The following is a 15,282-nucleotide window of genomic DNA, read 5'->3' on the forward strand; positions in this document are numbered from 1 at the left end:
ATCCAAAGTGTAATTAATTACTTCACAATGCTCAAACGGATATTAATTGTCCGCTTCTTTTTATTTTTTACCTATCTACCAATAGATGCCCTTCTTTGCAAGACATTGGAAAATCTCACTGGTCTTTGTCAGGGATGCAAACTAGTCACTTTTCGGCGAAATTCGCCGTTTTTAAACCAAAATAGGTGCCCTACGTAATTCGTGTAGATCCGATGAGAACGGTTTGGGTGTGGGTTTGGATCACTACTGACGAAGGCTCAGCCAATCGTTACATAACAGCAGAATGCAGCGCAGCACGCTACTGAAGAAAGAGGAGACAACCAACTTACTACTTACAGCGTCAGCGCGCCTCTGGAAAGTCAGCTTGTCAGTTACAGCAGCGCGTCCCCTGAACGATAACGAAGAGGCAACTTTAGGTGAGAAGCCTGACCACGGAGACCGGGGTGAGAAGGTGATGAAGCGTACTTCATGAGCTGTAACCGAAAAACGACTGGCTTTTGGAAAGTTTGAGGTGAGGGAGAAAGTGTGGTGAACAACTATTAGCACTGTTAAGCATCTTGCTAGCTGGACCCGTTAGCTAGCTAGAGAAATGTTGGGCAACATTAGCCAATTTATGTTGATCAACATTAGCCAACTTATCTGATAAATAATTGAGTTTATGGTGTGAAAATGAGCTTGCTAATAAAGGCAGACCGCTAACATCGTGTGAGCTAACATTAGTAACCTAACCAATTCGCTGTAGTATTAACTGGTATACGACTCCTGGCCGTTGTGCCAAAAATCTCCCTGCCAGAATTCTCCCCACCCTTCTAATACTTTTTTTTACTCTGAACTTTATTTTTGCGCACATGTAGCCTTGTGCATTTGATTGATGTCTATAGGAGCCACTATAATAGAGAAAACATAGAATGCCTGTTTGTTTCATTCTATTTCTATTTTAAGATGTTTTTTTCCCCAAGTGCAACATTTATGTGTGGTCACAAGCTTTCTATTATAAAGGCTGTCATGGCTAACTGCAATATTAATGCGTTTTCTTTCAAGCGTCATTTGCAGTAAAGTCTAGGCAACAAATAACATTGGATTGCTTTCTTTACATTTTTTTAACTGTGAGTTAGGTTCACATTAACCACTTTTTATTTTACACACAGGGACTGATCATGTAGATCATAATTTTTGTTGTTTATTTAGTTAAAACCTGCATTTCCCCCTAGCAGGGATTTTTTTGCGTGTTTCAATGCAACAACAAAAAAAGTGTCACCTTTTTGGGACCTCACCAGTTTGCATCCCTGCTTTGTGGTTGAATCTCTGTTTGAACTTTCCTGCTCAACTGAGGGATAATTGTATGTGTGGGATACAGCGATGAGGTAGTCATTCAAAAATCATGTTAAACATTTACATTTACATTTAAGTCATTTAGCAGACGCTCTTATCCAGAGCGACTTACAAATTGGTGCATTCACCTTATAATATCCAGTGGAACAACCACTTTACAATAGTGCATCTAAATCTTTTAAGGGGGGGGGTTAGAAGGATTACTTTATCCTATCCCAGGTATTCCTTGAAGAGGTGGGGTTTCAGGTGTCTCCGGAAGGTGGTGATTGACTCCGCTGTCCTGGCGTCGTGAGGGAGCTTGTTCCACCATTGGGGTGCCAGAGCAGTGAACAGTTTTGACTGGGCTGAGCGGGAACTGTGCTTCCTCAGAGGTAGGGAGGCGAGCAGGCCAGAGGTGGATGAACGGAGTGCCCTTGTTTGGGTGTAGGGCCTGATCAGAGCCTGAAGGTAAAACACTATTATTGCACACAGAGAAAGTCCATGTAACTTATTATATGACTTGTTAAGGACATTTTTAACTCTGAACTTATTTAGGCATGCCATAACAAAAGGGTTGAATATTTATTTTAATTTCGTATAGTTATATATTTTTTTTAAATCAAAAAACACAATTCCATTTTGCCATCGTGGGTTATTGTGTGTAGGCTAGTGACCAACAATCTCAACTTAATACATTTTAAATGCAGGCTGTAACACAACAAAATTTGGAAAAAGTCAACCTTTCTGAAGGCATCTGTAATTGAGGCCACATGCTGCGCTTTCTCCCCAAACCAATTCAGATAAAACAACAGCCTACTCATTGTAGCCTACTCCTTCTCATTTCGTTAACTTTTATTTCCATGTTTTTTTCCAACTTGCATTGCATCAGTGAACTCTCACTCCACTTGCTTGACATTGAGCCTCTTTGCCACTTTGATTGGCCAACATAAACAACAAGCTACACACCTGAAGGTTCTGGTTGGCTACTGGTCTTTTTATGGGGTGCACGTGCACTTCATAGAAACTACATTAAAGAATTGAACTTTTATTAAATTCATCATTTGAAATTTAATGGCATATCCAGGTATGCAACAATGTTACATGGTTGGGGGTCCGTGGACCAAGTTTGTGAAACCCTGGAGTATTAAAGGGCTACATACCAGGCCACGATCAGTATGCAAATGTGGAACGTTGCAGACAGAAATGCCATAGCATCACAGGAAGCTGCTGAGGGGAGGACGGCTCATAATAATGGCTGGAATGCGGTGAATGGAATGGTATCAAACGCATTAAAACATGTATTTGATGTGTTCGATAGCATTCCATTAATTCCGTTCCAGCCATTACTATGGGCCCGTCCTCCCCAGTTAAGGTATCACTGGCCGACTGTGTCATAGATAGAGATGCCTCGATTCATGACTCAGTTGAACAACTCAGTCGATTCTATTTCATTCCCATCTACTCTGATAAAAACCAAAACTGATTAGTAAAATGTCTATTGCATAGTGTAGCCCTATGCAGTGCCATTGTTACACAACGCTTATCTGTCCAACTTCCAGAGTCTGACTCTCTGTTTGTTCATTACATTTAGATCACCACATGACTCTGAAGCTATGTGTCCAAATCTTATCTTTCATGTATTATTTTGATTGTCCCATGTTATGCTTGTTAGGTTTCAGGGCCTTTTATAACAGTAGGCCTATAGTTTGAGTCGTTAATAGTAGAAGTTACTCAACTAAAACAACTGTAGGCTACTTACACTTGAGTCTAGGAACATACCACACTGAAAATATCTATGTAGTAGATGCGTCAACTTTCAGAATAATACCTGTGAGAAGGGGCAGTAGTTGTGTAGTTAAACATTGCCTGGACATTTTGTGATGAAAGACCCCTAAAAGTTGTAAAACATACAGTAAAATTGTGTCTGTGTAAGTTTAAGATTATTGTTTGCGATTTATAACCTCACAATGTAATTTACTCTCAATTGCATTTTGTTTCTCATCTCAGATCTGTCCCATCTCCTCTCAATCCCTCATTCATTGGTCACCAGAACACACAAGGCAGCCGTTGCTGAGAAAATGCAGTGCCAGAGAGAGAAGATATTCATATTGATCCTCTTTGCTGCGCTCTCGCACAGGGTAAGAGTTTTGGCCAAACACATTTTTTTTTGTCATAAGATTGAATTGATTGAACCCAGATGTTGAAAAAGTACCCAATTGTCATACTTGAGTAAAAGTATAGATACACTACCGTTCAAACGTTAGGGGTCACTTAGAAATGTCCTTGTTTTCCATGAAAACATACATGACATTAGTTGCAAAATGAATAGGTAATATAGTCAAGACGTTGACAAGGTTATAAATAATGATTTTTAATTGAAATAATAATTGTGTCCTTCAAACTTTGCTTTTGTCAAAGAATCCTCCATTTGCAGCACTTACAGCCTTGCAGACAAAGCCTTACAAAACTGTATTTGTCAATTTGTTGAGATAATCTGAAGAGATTTCACCCCATGCTTCCTCAAGGACCTCCCACAAGTTGGATTGGCTTGATGGGCACTTCTTACGTTACCATACGGTCAAGCTGCTCCCACAATAGTTCAATAGGGTTGAGATCCGGTGACTGTGCTGGCCACTCCATTATAGACACAATACCAGCTGATTGCTTCTTCCCTACATAGTTCTTGCATAGTTTGGAGCTGTGCTTTGGGTCATTGTCCTGTTGTAGGAGGAAATTGGCTCCAATTAAGTGCCGTCCACAGGGTATGGCATGGCATTGCAAAATGGAGTGATAGCCTTCCTTCTTCAAGATCCCCTTTACCCTGTACAAATCTCCCACTTTACCACTACCAAAGCACCCCCAGACCATCACATTGCCTCCACCATGCTTGACAGATAGCGTCAAGCACTTCTCCAGCATCTTTTCATTTTTTTCGGAGTCTCACGAATGTTCTTCTTTGTGATCCGAACACCTCAAAGTTAGATTTGTATGTCCATAACACTGTTTTTCCAATCTTCCTCTGTCCCGTGTCTGTGTTCTTTTGCCCATCTTTTCTTTTTATTGGCCAGTCTGAGATATGGCTTTTTCTTTGCAACTCTGCCTAGAAGGCCAGCATCCCGGTGTCGCCTCTTCACTGTTGACGTTGAGACTGGTGTTTTGCGGGTACTATTTAATGAAGCTGCCAGTTGAGAACTTGAGAGGCATCTGTTTCTCAAACTAGACAGTAATGTACTTGTCCTCTTGCTCAGTTGTGCACCGGGGCCTCACATACCTCTTTCTATTCTGGTTAGGGCCAGTTTGCGCTGTTCTGTGAAGGGAGTAGTACACAGCGTTGTACAAGATCTTCAGTTTCTTGGCAATTTCTCGCATGAAATTGCCTTAATTTCAGAAGAAAGTTCTTTGTTTCTGGCCATTTTGAGCTTGTAATCGAACCCACAAATGCTGATGCTCCAGATACTCAACTAGTCTAAAGAAGGCCAGTCTTATTGCTTTTTTAATCAGCATTCAGCTGTGCTAACAAAATTGCAAAAGGGTTTTCTAATGATCAATTAGCCTTTTAAAATGATAAACTTGGATTAGCTAACACAACGTGCCATTGGAACACAGGAGTGATGGTTGCTGATAATGGGCCTCTGTATGCCTATGTACAGTCGAAGTTGGAAGTTTACATACACTTAGGTCGGAGTCATTAAAACTGGTTTTTCAACCACTCCACAAATTTCTTGTTAACAAACTATAGTTTTGGCAAGTCGGTTAGGACATCTACTTTGTGCTTGACACAAGTCATTTTTCCAACAATTGTTTACAGACAGATTATTTTCTTATAACTCAGTGTATCACAATTGCAGTGGGTCAGGAGTTTACATACACTAAGTTGACTGCCTTTAAACGGCTTGGAAAATTCCCGAAAATTATGTCATGCCTTTAGAAGCTTCTGATTGGCAAATTGACATCATTTGAGTCAATTGCAGGTGTACCTAGGGATGTACTTCAAGGCCTACCTTCAAACTCAGTGCCTCTTTGCTTGACATCATGGGAAAATCAAAAGAAGTCAGCCAAGACCTCAGAAAAACAATTGTAGACGTCCACAAGTCTGGTTCATCCTTGGGAGCAATTTTCAAACGCCTGAAGGTACCACGTTCATCTGTACAAACAATAGTACGCAAGTATAAATACCATGTGACCACGCAGCCATCATACCGTCTGGATTACTGCAACTCGCTGTTGGCTGGGCTCCCTGCCTGTGCCATTAAACCCCTACAACTCATCCAGAACGCCGCAGCCCGTCTGGTGTTCAACCTTCCCAAGTTCTCTCACGTCACCCCGCTCCTCCGCTCTCTCCACTGGCTTCCAGTTGAAGCTCGCATCCGCTACAAGACCACGGTGATTGCCTTACGGAGCTGTGAAGGGAACGGCACCTCCATACCTTCAGGCTCTGATCAGGCCCTACACCCAAACAAGGGCACTGCGTTCATCCACCTCTGGCCTGCTGGCCCCCCTACCTCTGAGGAAGCACAGTTCCCGCTCAGCCCAGTCAAAACTGTTCGCTGCTCTGGCACCCCAATGGTGGAACAAGCTCCCTCACGACGCCAGGACAGCGGAGTCAATCACCACCTTCCGGAGACACCTGAAACCCCACCTCTTTAAGGAATACCTAGGATAGGATAAAGTAATCCTTCTAAACCCCCCCCCCCCCCCCTTAAAAGATTTAGATGCACTATTGTAAAGTGGTTGTTCCACTGGATATCATAAGGTGAATGCACCAATTTGTAAGTCGCTCTGGATAAGAGCGTCTGCTAAATGACTTAAATGTAATGTAAATATAATACCGCTCAGGAAGGAGACGCGTTCTGTCTCCTAGAGATGAACGTACTTTGGTGCGAGAAGTGCAAATCAATCCCAGAACAACAGCAAAGGACCTTGTGAAGATGCTGGAGGAAACAGGTAAAAAAAGTATCAATATCCACAGTAAAACGAGTCCTATATCGACATAACCTGAAATGCCGCTCAGCAAGGAAGAAGCCACTGCTCCAAAACCGCCATAAAAAAAGCCAGACTACAGTTTGCAACTGCACATAGGGACAAAGATCGTACTTTTTGGAGAAATGTCCTCTGGTCTGATGAAACAAAAATCTAACTGTTTGGCCATAATGACCATCGTTATGTTTGGAGGAAAAAGGGGAGGCTTGCAAGCCGAAGAACACCATCCCAACCGTGAAGCACGGGGGTGGCAGGATGGACTGGTGCTTCAGGATGGACTGGTGCACTTCACAAAATAGATTGCATCATGAGGAAGGAACATTATATGGATATATTGAAGCAACATCTCAAGACATCAGTAAGTTAAAGCTTGGTCGCAAATGGGTCTTCCAAATGGACAATGACCCCAAGCATACTTCCAAAGTTGTGGCAAAATGGCTTAAGGACAAGAAAGTCAAGGTATCGGAGTGGCGATCACAAAGCCCTGACCTCAATCCTATACATAATTTGTGGGCAGAACTGAAAAAGCTTGTGCGAGCAAGGAGGCCTACAAACCTGACTCAGTTACACCAGCTCTGTCAGGAGGAATGGGCCAAAATTCACCCAACTTATTGTGGGAAGCTTGTGGAAGGCTACCCAAAACATTTGACCCAAGTTAAACAATTTAAAGGCAATGCTACCGAATACTAATTGAGTCTATGTGAACTTCTGACCCACTGGGAATGTGATGAAATAAATGAAAGCTGAAATAAATCATTCTCTCTACTATTATTCTGACATTTCACATTCTTAAAATAAAGTGGTGATCCTAACTGACCTAAGACAGGGAATTTTTACTAGGATTAAATGTCAAGCATTGTGAGACACTGAGTTTAAATGTATTTGGCTAAGGTGTATGTAAACTTCCGACTTCAACTGTAGATTTTCCGTAAAAAATCAGCTGTTTCGAGCTACAATAGTCATTTACAACATAAACAATGTCTACACTGCATTTCTGATCAATTTGATGTTATTTTAATGGACAGAAAAGGTGCTTTTCTTTTAAAAACAAGGACATTCCTAAGTGACCCCAAACTTTTGAACAGTAGTGTACCTTAATAGAAAGTTACTCAAGTAAAAGTGACAGTCAACCAGTAAAATACTACTTGAGTAAAAGTCTAAAAGTATTTGGCTTTAAATATACTTAAGTATCAAAAGTAAATGTAATTGCTAAAATATACTTAAGTATCAAAAGTCAAAAAAATTCCTTATATTAAGCAAAACAGACAGCGCCATTTTCTTGTTTTAAAATGTACGTATAGTCAGGGGCACACTCCAACACTCAGACATTTGCAAAAGATGCATTTGTGTTTAGTGAGTCCGCCTGACCATAGGCAGTAGGGATGACCACATGTTCTCTTGATAAGTGTGTGAATTTCACAATTTTCCTGTCCTGCTAAGCATTCAAAATGTACTTTTGTTTGTCAGGGAAAATCTATGGAGTAAAAAGTACAATATTTTCTATAGGAATGTAGTGAAGTAAAAGTTGTCAAAACAATAAATAGTAAAGTCGTTTTTTGGGGTATCTGTACTTAAGTAAAAAATACTTTAAAGTACTACTTAAGTACTTTACACCACTGATTGAACCAGACATACTGTAAGGATAGACTTCTGGGCCAGTTTCCCAGATCCAGAGTGAGCCTATTCCTGGACTCTCCATTGAGCATGTTTTTTTGTCAAGGACTAGCCTTACTCTGGGAAACTGACCTTGATGTACTTAATTTGGCAAATGCTTGAATTTGAACTTGGCAAATTAGAATTGTATTGTCATAAAATGTTGAGTGCCTATACATTGTTACACTGTGACACTACCTGTATTAAAAAGGGTAACAATTCTCTTTACTATTACAGGTGACTCAGGCAAAGGTAATGGACATGGTTCCTAATGCCGTGGATGACCAGTACACTCGATGTCGGGTGCAGATGCTGAAGAAGGTTGTGGAAGGGGGTCTGCTGGAAGAAGAACTGAAAGGCAGTATAGAGTATAGTTCTGCCTGGCGGGCAAAGCAGTGTCCGAAGTTAATACCGGGAGGCATCAAGCAACACACGGCTGCATTGGTGGCTTATGGACATGGGGGAAACGTGTTCAGAAAGATTTTCAACAATGCAGTGGAGACTCAGGGTGGGAATGTCAATGTCTATAACAGAGAGTTCCGGTTCAAATCCCTCCACTTCCTTCTAATGGATGCCATGAGGCTTCTGAAGACAGAGAAGTGCCAAACTGTGTTTTATGGCACAAGCAAAGAGTATGAGGTACAAGTAGGGTCAGAAGTGCGATTTGGGAGGTTTACTACAACCAAGGCCAAACGTTCTGATTCGGAGGAATCTGCTACAGATAATGGGATCCTTTTCAACATCACTTCCTGCACTGTAGTCAACATTGATGAGTACACTTGCTTCTCAGACAGCATTGATCAGCTGATATCCCCAGCAGAGGTGTTTAGGGTGGCTGAGGTAAAGAATGTAATAAATAAAGATCACGAGTACAGAGAGATCGTTTTGACAAGTTCAAGGACTCACAGCATTGACAGCATCCGCGACTGTTACCTCTTCCCCAGGTGAGGCCAGGTTATGTAAGCGAAAAGATATGACAACATTAGACTACCATATAGGTGTAGACGACACAAGAGTCAAGTGGTTTTAAAATGTCTACCTTATTCTTTGGAGAATGAACATCTGTCTTTGTCTGTTTGTCTCACCAGATCTCCTACAAGTACGAGTCCTCCATCAATCACCCCCAAAGGCTCCTCTACTCAATGGCTTGGCAGTAGCCTCTCTGTTCTTGTGGTTGTATCTCTCTCTATCTCCCTGATCACCAGGACTGATCATCTCTGATAAACTAAAGTGTTGAATGCTAATAGATGCGGTAATGAAGTCAATGGAACGCAGACCGTGGGGGATAGAAGGATGCACATTCAAGAAATCTGATCTAACAAAATAGATATTTGTCAAATCGTCATTTTTTTTTAGGTATTGTAACATGCCCAGAATGTGGTTACTAAAGTCTTATTTGGATATATTTGTCTGTTTTGTCAGCATAACATTTAGAAATAGTCCCTTTTCAGGTTTGGAAGAAGTGACTGCTAAAGGCTAACTCCCATTCATATAGACTGGTAGCATAGCTAGCATATAGAAATCGATGGTGGTAGTCAAAGTCGGTTTTAACTGTAATGCAGTTTCTTGGTGATGATGACATCAACATGTATTCGGGTTGACATCCATTCCAGCATTATACTCTGATTTTTACCTCAACATCGTGTGAAACACACATAAACAATAGCCTAAATGTAGGCTAATTTTGCTAGTGGGCAATGAGGCATCTTTCCCCCATGCGTTTCCATTGTTTTGGTCGAGTTCCATGAACCTCTTTACCACGTCTATTGAAAAGGTCACACACACTCGCACACGCACACACAAAATTGCATGTATGTAATATCAATGCACACAGACACATTCATCAAATGTGACAAAGTGCAAACCTGTCAAATCCCTCAGCATAATGATATTCTCTTAAAATGTATTTCTTTGCATTTTATTGTTTTTGTCAAACATAAGATTATGGTGAATTGATAATATTAGATAAGACGTTTTAAACAATATGGTATGCATTTAGCAAATATTTTTGTATCACAATTGAGTGTGAGTGGTGTCCAGTTTTCATAGATGTAATTAAATGTTCCTCTTGTTTTGATATCAAATAAAGCAATAAGATGAGTATTTTTGAGTGTTGGATAGTCCACCTTTGGTATATATGCATTGAGATGGGGTGGGAAGGAGTGATTGATGTATTAAATATATTAAATAGTTCAAAGTAGTAATTTTCTCTAGCTGTAGACAACTTTACATACAGTGGGGTGATAAGCATGTACGTTGAATTAATGATGTAAGGCTCATAACCTGACAGTCCAGACAAACAGTGTGACCTCGTATTATTTAGGTTGTGTAATATGTGTGAGGGGAAATGACTGTCATACCTATGAGGGATGTGGACAGAGAGTGCCCTTTCTCCAAGCTCAAGACATGCTCAAAATCACCTGTAGCACTAGCCTTTAGGTCTTAGTTACAAGGTGTTTGCACTGACTCAATCACAGCTGAAGCCACACATGTTTTCACTAATATTTCATCCTTATCCTGGAACCTGCATGTTGTGCAGGCTTTTGTTCCAGCCCAGCACCAGCTCACTGGATACAACTAACCAACCGATCATAAAGCCCTTGATTCGTTGAATCAGATGTTTTAGTACTGGACTGGAACTAAAACCTGCACACTGTGTGACTTGGACCAGAATTGAAGAACAATTCATTTGAGTGTTGTCTCATTGAAGCACATGGTGGTTTCTGCAAAGAAGAGTTGAGGTCAAGCCTGCCTTACAACTGTGGTGCAAATATCAGTATGCAGAGGTCCTGGTATAATTGACGTAACTTACACTGTTCTGGGAATTACGGTTTCAACTTGTTCACCCCCTTTTTTCCTCAGAACAGCCTCAATTCGTCAGGGCATGGACTCTGTATTTTTTTCCAACTTGCATTGCATCAGTGAACTCTCACGCCACTTGCTTGACATTGAGCCACTTTGATTGGCCAACACAAACAACAAGCTACACACCTGAAGGCTTCTGGTTGGCTACTGGTCTTTTTTGGGGGGGGCGCACGTGCACTTCATAAAAACTACATTATTAAATGTATAATTTGAAATGTCATGGCATATCCGGGTATGTAACATGGATATTTTAATTTAATTTAGAAAAAGTTTTGAAAAGTTAAAAAGACGCCTGTATATTTTTTATGTTGTCGAAAAAATGAAAACTCACAAGTATTCAAATACTAACGTTCGTTCGGATATTCGAATAACTGCACATCCCTAGCAGAAAAATAAACCTTTTTTTTTGCATAGAATTAAGCGTAAAGATTATGGCTCTAGATTGCAAGACAAAGTGTGTGTGTGCGTGTGTGAGAGAGAAAGAAAGAGATGATGTACAGTATCTAGATAGTAACAGGAAGTGTTTACTCTTATGCTACAGACCTCTAAGGGAGTGAGACAATTCAACGGACTGTTAAACAAGTTCAGAAGGTGAGAGTGAAAATCTAGCAAATTATTATTTGGATATTCAATTTCTTATGGTCATTTACAAATCGATGCAATAGCCTAAAGTTCTCTCTATCGAGCACAGAAAAAAACTACCTCAAACAAGGAAATTAAATAGGCTAGTGGCAACTTCATTAAAAAACAATACTAATGTGTCATGCAATCAAGGTATACACTTAAGGAAATATTCTGCTAAAGTATCTGCTCACAAATTAACAATATAGCACTAGAAGGTACTATTTAGTACATTGCAATTTCAGACTAAATAGCGGTAGCCTAGAATACCAGTAATATATTAATGGGTTGTATTGGACTGCTACCACAAAGAGGGCTACTGAGTAAAGAATGTAAGCAATGAAGATCACGAGTACAGAGAGATCGTATGACAAGTTCAAGGACTCACAGCATTGACAGCATCCGCGACTGTTACCTCTTCCCCAGGTGAGGCCAGGTTATGTAAGCGAAAAGATATGACAACATTAGACTACCAAATAGGTTTAGACGAAACAAGAGTCAAGTGGTTTTAAAATGTCTACCTTATTCTTTGGAGAATGAACGTCTGTCTTTGTCTGTTTGTCTCACCAGATCTCCTACAAGTACGAGTCCTCCATCAATCATCCCCAAAGGCTCCTCTACTCAATGGCTTGGCAGTAGCCTCTCTGTTCTTGTGGTTGTATCTCTATCTCCCTGATCACCAAGACTGATCATCTCTGATAAACTAAAGTGTTGAATGCTAATAGAGGCAGTAATGAAGTCAATGGAACGCAGACCGTGGGGGATAGAAGGACGCACATTCAACAAATCTGTTTTAACAAAATCGATATTTGTCAAATCGTCATTTTGAGGTATTGTAACATGCCCAGAATGTGCTTACTAAAGTTTGATTTGGATATATTTGTCTGTTTTCACGGCATAACATTTAGAAGTGGTCCCTTTTCAGGTTTCGAAGAAGTGACTGCTAAATGCTAACTCACATTCATATAACTGGTAGCATACAGTGGCTTGCGAAAGTATTCACCCCCCTGGCATTTTTCCTATTTTGTTGCCTTACAACCTGGAATTAAAATTGATTTTTGGGGGGGTTTGTATCATTTGATTTACACAACACTGTGAAAATGCAAAATATTTTTTCTTGTGAAAAAAAAAAAAAAAAAAAACTTGAGCGTGTGTAACTATTCCCCCCCCCCCAAGTCTCTTGGGATATGTCTCTATAAGCTTGGCACATCTAGCCAATGGGATTTTTGCCCATTCTTCAAGGCAAACTGCTCCAGCTCCTTCAAGTTGGATGGGTTCCGCTGATGTACAGCAATTTTTAAGTCATACCACAGATCCTCAATTGGACTGAGGCCTGGGCTTTGACTAGGTCATTCCAAGACATTTAAATGTTTCCCCTTAAACCACTCGAGTGTTACTTTAGCAGTATGCTTAGGGTCATTGTCCTGCTGGAAGGTGAACCTATGTCTCAGTCTCAAATCTCTGGAAAAGTGAAACAGGCTTCCCTTAAGAATTTCCCTGTATTTAGCACCATCCATCATTCCTTCAATTCTGACCAGTTTCCCAGTCCCTGCCAATGAAAAACATCCCACAAGCATGATGCTGCCACCACCATGCTTCACTGTGGGGATGGTGTTCTCGGGGTGATGCGAGGTGTTGGGTTTGCGCCAGACATAGCGTTTTCCTTGATGGCCAAAAAGCAACATTTTAGTCTCATCTGACCAGAGTACCTTCTTCCTTATGATTGGGGAGTCTCCCACACGCCTTTTGGCGTACACCAAATGTGTTTGCTTACTTTTTTCTTTAAGCAATGGCTTTTTTATGGCCACTCTTCCATAAAGCCCAGCTCTGTGGAGTGTACGGCTTAAAGTGGTCCTATGGACAGATACTCTAATCTCCGCTATGGAGCTTTGCAACTCCTTCAGGGTTATCTTTAGTCTCTTTGTTGCCTCTCTGATTAATGCCCTCCTTGCCTGGTCCATGAGTTTTGGTAGGTGGCCCTCTCTTGGCAGGTTTGTTGTGGTGCCATATTCTTTCCATTTTTTTATAATGGATTTAATGGTGCTCCATGGGATGTTCAAAGTTTCAGATATTTTTTTATAACCCAACCCTGATCTGTACATTTCCACAACTTTGTCGCTGACCTGTTTGGCTTGCTCCTTGGTCTTCATAGTGCCGCTTGCTTGGTGGTGCCCCTTGCTTAGTGGTGTTGCAGACTCTGGGGCCTTTCAGAACAGGTGTATATATACTGAGATCATGTGACAGATCATGTGACACTGGTGGACTTTATTTAACTAATTATGTGATTTCTGAAGGTAATTGGTTGCACCAGATCTTATTTAGAGGCTTCATAGCAAAGGGGGTGAATACATATGCACGCACCACTTTAACGTTTTTATTATTTAGAATTTTTTGAAACAACTAATTTTTTTCATTTCACTTCACCAATTTGGACTATTTTGTGTATGTCCATTACATGAAATCCAAGTAAAAATCTATTTAAATTACAAGTTGTAATGAAACAAAATAGGAAAAAAGCCAAGGGGGTGAATACTTTTGCAAGGCACTGTAGCTAGCATAGAGAAATCGATGATGGTACTCAAAGTCGCTTTTTAACTGTAATGCAATTTCTTGGTGATGATGACATCAACATGTATTGAGGTTGACATCACTACTAAACTCAGCAAAAAAAGAAATGTCCTCTCACTGTCAACTGCGTTTATTTTCAGCAAACTTAACATGTGTAAATATTTGTATGAACATAACAAGATTCAACAACTGAGACATAAACTGAACAAGTTCCACAGACATGTGACTAACAGAAATGGAATAATGTGTCCCTGAACAGTCAGTATCTGGTGTGGCCACCAGCTGCAATAAGTACTGCAGTGCATCTCCTCCTCATGTACTGCACTAGATTTGCCAGTTCTTGCTGTGAGATGTTACCCCACTCTTCCACCAAGGCACCTGTAAGTTCCCGGACATTTCTGGGGGAATAGCCCTAGTCCTCACCCTCCGATCCAACAGGTCCCAGATGTGGTCAATGGGATTGAGATCTGGGCTCTTCGCTGACCATGGCAGAACACTGACATTCCTGTCTTGCAGGAAATCACGCACAGAACGAACAGTATGGCTGGTGGCATTGTCATGCTGGAGGGTCATGTCATGGTTCTTTGAAAGATAGCTTGTGCAAAAGACACCCCGAAAGGTAAGCTCAGAACTTGAAAGGAATAATTCTGTCCTCTGCTAAGAGTCTGCCAATTTCCACATCCACTTTAGGCTTCATAGCATATGGAACTGATCTTGGCCTACATAATTTGGGAGCAGCATCTGCAGCAACTTGAATGGTAGCATGGACACCTTTTAATGTCCCTAGCTCTTCTTTGAAAACACACTCATGCTTTGAAAGCACTTGCTGCAGGGACAATGTCTCTGTGGTAACATGTTTGATTTCATCCCAGTTAAATTTTTTCCCCTCCAACCACCCTCTCCCTAGTAAGCTGGGGCCAGTACCTTCCACTACAAGAGGCAAACCTTGATATTCCACTTGAACATCAGCAACTCCAATCACAGTGATCTTCTCCCCTGTGTATGCTGAGTTTAATGGGTGTGTCTCTCAGTTTAGGCACTTCAACTTTTTTCCACTTCTCATTGAATTGGGACCTGTTCATCAGTGTGACGCTACATCCTGTGTCTATTTCAAACGGTACCTTAAATCCATTTAATCCAATTTCCACAATGAAAGGCGTCACCTTTTTCATATCGCCTCCTGTACACTGTACAGTGAGAACGCTTGCTCTGCTTCTACGCACTCACTTTCATTTTCTATCACTTGATTTGAGCGTGGCGAGGTATTCTGTTTTCTGTAGATGG

The 15,282-nt window shown here is 40.9% G+C and overlaps 1 protein-coding gene across 2 annotated transcripts; it reads left to right on the forward strand.

Moving 5' to 3' along the window:
• Nucleotides 1-257: 257 nt before the first annotated feature.
• LOC106594550 (T-cell ecto-ADP-ribosyltransferase 2) lies at nt 258-10,047 on the forward strand. 2 transcript variants are annotated; one of them, XM_014185919.3, is made up of 4 exons: nt 258-511; nt 3,319-3,449; nt 8,182-8,888; nt 9,033-10,047. In XM_014185919.3, the coding sequence occupies exons 2-4, from the start codon at nt 3,390-3,392 to the stop codon at nt 9,163-9,165; spliced, it is 900 nt and encodes a 299-aa protein (XP_014041394.3). In that variant the 5' UTR covers nt 258-511; nt 3,319-3,389; the 3' UTR covers nt 9,166-10,047. The 2 variants fall into 2 exon arrangements, with proteins under 2 accessions (XP_014041394.3, XP_082830391.1); XM_082974265.1 differs by lacking the exon at nt 258-511 and adding an exon at nt 1,545-1,703.
• Nucleotides 10,048-15,282: the final 5,235 nt, after the last annotated feature.

Source organism: Salmo salar, chromosome 04 (genome assembly GCF_965601325.2).
Source record: "Salmo salar chromosome 04, fSalSal1, whole genome shotgun sequence".
Lineage (NCBI taxonomy): Eukaryota > Metazoa > Chordata > Actinopteri > Salmoniformes > Salmonidae > Salmo > Salmo salar.

Bases quoted from the DNA above. Each gene is read 5' to 3' on its own strand.
- LOC106594550 (XM_014185919.3), top strand. From the start codon at position 3,390: ATGCAGTGCCAGAGAGAGAAGATATTCATATTGATCCTCTTTGCTGCG. The intron at 3,450-8,181 runs GTAAGAGTTTTG...TTACTATTACAG, and splicing joins TTGCTGCGCTCTCGCACAGG to GTGACTCAGGCAAAGGTAAT. The intron at 8,889-9,032 runs GTGAGGCCAGGT...TTGTCTCACCAG, and splicing joins GACTGTTACCTCTTCCCCAG to ATCTCCTACAAGTACGAGTC.